The sequence below is a fragment of the Vespa velutina genome, chromosome 3, assembly GCF_912470025.1.
Source record: "Vespa velutina chromosome 3, iVesVel2.1, whole genome shotgun sequence".
NCBI classification, from domain to species: domain Eukaryota; kingdom Metazoa; phylum Arthropoda; class Insecta; order Hymenoptera; family Vespidae; genus Vespa; species Vespa velutina.
Genome location: NC_062190.1, coordinates 11,638,279 through 11,643,278, shown reverse-complemented (window position 1 = coordinate 11,643,278; position 5,000 = coordinate 11,638,279). Strand labels below are relative to the sequence as shown.

Genomic DNA, 5,000 nt, shown 5'->3' with positions numbered 1-5,000 from the left:
GCGGTGGCGGCGGCGGCGGCGGCGGCTGCTCTCTCGCTCGTTTCGTCTGTCACTTCATTCATGACTCGGCCGGTAGTCCTGATCACGCCCCTTCCATCTCTCACTATCTCTCTCCCTACTCTTCATCTTTCCTATCTCTCCTCTCTCTATCTCTCTTTCCGTCATATTCCCCTTCCAATTCCAGCCAGTCTACTCCCACCCTCCAGCTGCTGCCTACCTAGTCACCTCTCTTCCTCCTCCACCTCCTCCTCCTCCTCTTCCTCCGCAGTCGTTTCTCTATTTCTATCTCTGTTTCTTCTCTCTTCCTCCTCTCCTCCATCTATCCAACTTCTTCTTCTTCTTCTTCGATGCAGAGATTCATAACGGCTCCACGACCATCCGATGGCGTTAGTCGTCTTCTCTTCTCCTCGTAATCTTCCTCACGTTCTCAACCTCCTCCTCCGCTTCCATCTTACCCCTCTTGCCGAGGACAGCACGAAAAAAGATGTCTTATATATTCTTGCTCTTTGCAAAACGGCCTCGATCGTCGGTACTCTTCCGACCATAACAGACCCTCTCTTTTCTTCTATCTCGAAAATTCTCTATACTCTTTATCGCGCGGAATGAAGAAACGATCTACGATCGGAGGATGGCGTTTTAAAACTTCGATAGAACAAATATCAATCCGCTGTGCTAAATCAAAATTTTATTAATAATACGAGAGAGAGAGAGAGAGAGAGAGAGAGAGATTCTAAAGCTTGTATATATTATTAAAAAACGCAGGAAAGAATAATAGCAGCGAGCGTCCTCGAGCTCGAGTAATTTCCTACGTTGACGATTTCGCGACTCTATTCCCGGGCATTATAATTTCGTTCTATTAAGACTTAACAAACCGGGTTTCGAAAGTGGGACGCCCCTATCCGGGCTGTTCACTGAGCGCTAGTTTATTTCGTTTGTCGCATAAACGCGAGAAATTCTCGTCGTATCGTTTACCATCTCACCGTAACCAAACGCATCATTTTCTGATATTTCCGATTTAACGATTCACGCTCGAGCGCGAAGTAAAAATAGAAACGATCATTTAGCGATACGCTTTTGAGAATATAAATTACGCGCTTTAAATAGAGAAAATCGAAGAAGATGGCAGGACGATCGCTAACGGCTCGAGGACTAAGTAGTACCTACTTGATCCATCCTCTTCACTTCCCGGTGCACATTCAAAAGAGCGCGTATTTTGGCTTTTCTAATCTTTGCCGACGTCTAATTTCGACGAAAGTGTCGTTCCTATTTATTCTAATTGTTGATCAAATTTAATTATTCGCTCATTCTCCAAAATCTACGATATTTTGTTGACGCGCGACAGTTTCCTCATTAAAACGATTGCGTACTTCGCGCCAAACAAATATGGCGAATACGGTTAGTAAGATTTCTCCGAAGACTCTTTCTCTCTCTTCTCCTAAACGTTATTGCAGCATTTAGGAGGTAGTTCTTCGTACTTTGTCGGTACGCGCGTCTCTTTGCATCTCATTTATCTTGTAATAGCAGGAACAAATAGTTATCAACGCGAGTACGTTTTTCAATCTTGCGAGTGTTTATCGCGTACTTATGGAAGGAAATTGGAATAAAAAGGAATGAAAAGAAGAAGAAGAAAAAAAGAAAGAAAAGGGAAAAAAAAGAAATAGAAGAAGAAATGTTTCGTAAGATCGGCGCTTTGGTGCGTCGTCTCGCGGATGACGTTTCGAAGTCGCGAGATGAGTCGAGAAAGAGAGCGGGAGAGAGAGAGAGAGAGAGAGAGAGAGAGAGAGAGAAAGATGCCTATGCATCTTATATATGTTGCCACCCACCGTTTCTTTCTCTTTCTCTCTTGGTCGGATTTGTTCGTCTTGTTCTCTCTCTCCGTCTCTCTCTCTCTCTTGCTCTTGCTCTCGCTCTCGCTCTCGCTCTCGCTCTCTCTATCTCAGCGTAGGGAGAGCCGCGCGTGCTTCTGTGCTTTCCGTCTCCCTCCTCTCATCGCGCGCTTCGTAGTGGCCCTGGGCTGCTTTTGGCGAGGATGGTGGTGAACGCACCATATGGGGCCGGTCTCATGCACTCGCGCATAGCAACAGAAACGAGAGAGAGGAAAACAGGCTAGCGGCGTCATCGTCTTCTCTCTCTCTCTCTCTCTCTCTCTCTCTCTCCCTCTCTGTCTTTCTTTCTTTCTCTATATATCTCACACGCACGCACATCTTACGCACGCACGCACGCACGCACGCGTAGGAGACGTTCACTCTTGGTGTATGCGAACTACCGACGCGATAGTGTGTGCGTTAGGCGGAAGGTTGGGAATGAAAGAGGAGTGAGCGAGCGAGCGAGCGAGCGAGCGAGCGAGCGAGAGAGAGAGAGAGAGAGAGAGATAGAGAGAGAGAGAGAGAGAGAGAGAGAGAGAGAGAGAATTGTCGGAGGAAGAGGGGACAAAAGAGAAAGGGAGGGCCGATGAGGTGGAGTGGGAGGGTGGACACCACCCGGTGACGATCGGGCGGCGACGTTGCCTCCGACAGGACGAAAGAGAGAAAGAGAGAGACGACAATGAAATCGCGTATCTACGAATTCGCTTATGTATATCCTTCGGGACGATACCGGTTTCTTCTTCTTCTTCTTCTTCTTCTACCTACGTGGAGTGCCGAGAGGAGAGGTATATTCTCCCGCGTTACGATACTTCGCACGCCACGTTGGGCGGCTCGTTCTTTAACGTGGTTTTAAGAGGTGAGGGAAGAGAAAGGGATTATCGCTTATCTTTGGAATAGAAATTAGAACGGTCCTTCGTTTATTGAAATTCTTTCGGAAAGTTCATAGTGATTTAAGATTATTATGTCCGCTGTGTTATAATACGTTCAGGAAGGAAATATTTCGTTTTAACTTGATATATTTTCTCGACGAAGTAAAAAATCTCGGCAAAAGATAAAAGTGTTTGTGCATGGGGATACGTTTGATCTTTTAATTTGCATTATCATATAAATATCATTGTAAAATTAATAAATAATCGTCGTTCGATAATACGACGTTTCACTCAGATCGTTGTGTGTGGTGTGTAATGCGTTTGATTGGCATAGCAATCGGAATTCTCTTTCGCCTCTCTCTTTTCGTTTTCAGCGTGAAAATTGTTTATCATTGTTTCATTCTCTTCGTTCTTCCGAAGATCCTTCGAATCATCATGGACGACGACAACAATTTTTTATGATGTTTGGGACAGAGCAATAGTAGAGCAGTAGTAGAGTAGTAGTAGACAGTAGTAGTACAAGGTGTCGGGAGTTTTTGGCGTCGTCCCCGTCGAACGGCGTGGTTTTCACGTGGTCGCAGGCATATCGATTGCTGGAGAGGCGGCAGATCGGATTCTGCGCCCTCTTCCCCTTTTACTCCTCTCCTTGCCCCTCTTCTCCCCGAGACCTCGTCCTTTCCTCGCAGACAGATCGTTTACCGAATTACATGGCATTTTTGTTGAGAAAACGCAACGCTTCCAACTCCTTCGCGGGGACGCACGCTTCCTCCATGTTTTTCACTTATTTACTATCATAAATCGGATCATTACTGCCATTACAATAACAACAACAACAACTACAACAACAATAATAATAATAATAATATAATATTATAATTATTAATAATTATTATTATATTATTATTATTATATTATAATTATTATTATATTATTATTATCATCATCATTATCATCATTGTTATTATTACGATACGAATATTGAATGTATGCGTAAATTAGAATTCGATATTATGCGCCGGTAATAATAATCTTGGCATAGGCGTATCATAAACGAAATTAATTCTGTAGAGCTTCGCGTATTTCTCATAAAATGACTACGGCCATTTTTATTGCGTATCTTCTTTTAATATATCGCAATTGCGAAATACTATAAATATTTCTTGATAACTTTTTTTGAACAATTCTTATCGTCATTGAAAAATGTTTGATTAAGTATCTAGGTCTATCCTAAAGTCATCATCATTCGATTGCCAGCGTGAATGAGACGCGCGCGCGCGCGGTGCGCGACATGTATGCTTTGCGTATACGTGCACAAATATGAGACCGCATGTTCTGCTTCTACGCGATTTCGTCTCTCTTTGTACACGTGAATACGTATATGCGTGTGTGCGCGCTTTTGTGTGCGTGTGTAACCCAAGTGATAAATGTGAGTGGATCATGAATGCATGTTATAACTTTAGTATGGTGTCGGATGGATAGTATAGGTGCATTGCTAACAGATGGTTAAGGCGCGAAGAAAACTTTTCAGTTGTTTGCGCAATTATGCTAATAAATAGACAGAATTTCTATGATTTGATTCATGTCAATATATGTATATATGTATATATATATATATACACACACACATGTATATATGTATTTTTTTTTTTAATTTATTTGTTATAGGTTTATTATGCGAAGAAGAAGAGAAGAGCACAACAGATGCAGGGAGAAGATGGTTCGCATAAAAAGGAAAGGAAGCTTTATAATGACGGTTGGGACGACGACAACCACGATTACATTATCAAGAATGGGGAAAAGTTCCTCGATCGATATGAGATCGATTCATTAATAGGTAATACGATCTTATTAATAATAATAAATTATAATATCTACGTTAATACTATCATATTTTCATTGTTTCATAGGTAAAGGCAGTTTTGGCCAAGTAGTAAAAGCATTTGACCACGAAGAGCAAACGCAAGTGGCAATAAAAATCATCAAGAATAAAAAACCTTTTCTAAATCAAGCGCAAATCGAAGTTAGGTTATTGGAAATGATGAACAGGGCGGATACAGACAACAAGTATTATATAGGTAAATTCATTTATTCAAAAATTTTTACGGCGCCTAGATCGAATGTTAATATTAAACGAATCCTTTTCGTTTGATTTCAGTTAAACTGAAGAGGCATTTTATGTGGCGAAATCATTTATGTTTGGTATTCGAATTGCTATCGTATAATCTCTATGACCTACTTAGGAATACAAATTTTCGGGGTGTCTCGT

The 5,000-nt window shown here is 41.9% G+C and overlaps 1 protein-coding gene across 5 annotated transcripts in view; it reads left to right on the top strand.

Annotated features, from left to right (window-relative positions):
• LOC124947560 (serine/threonine-protein kinase minibrain) overlaps positions 1 to 5,000 on the top strand; it is a 44,946-nt gene that overhangs the window by 34,387 nt on the left and 5,559 nt on the right. For all 5 annotated transcript variants that reach the window (XM_047489882.1, XM_047489884.1, XM_047489886.1 and 2 more), the window contains exons 4-6: positions 4,400 to 4,568; positions 4,642 to 4,809; positions 4,890 to 5,000. The exon at positions 4,890 to 5,000 is cut by the window's right edge and continues 176 nt beyond it. In XM_047489882.1, coding sequence (XP_047345838.1) covers positions 4,400 to 4,568; positions 4,642 to 4,809; positions 4,890 to 5,000 — 448 coding nt within the window. The remainder of the gene's footprint in view (positions 1 to 4,399; positions 4,569 to 4,641; positions 4,810 to 4,889) is intronic.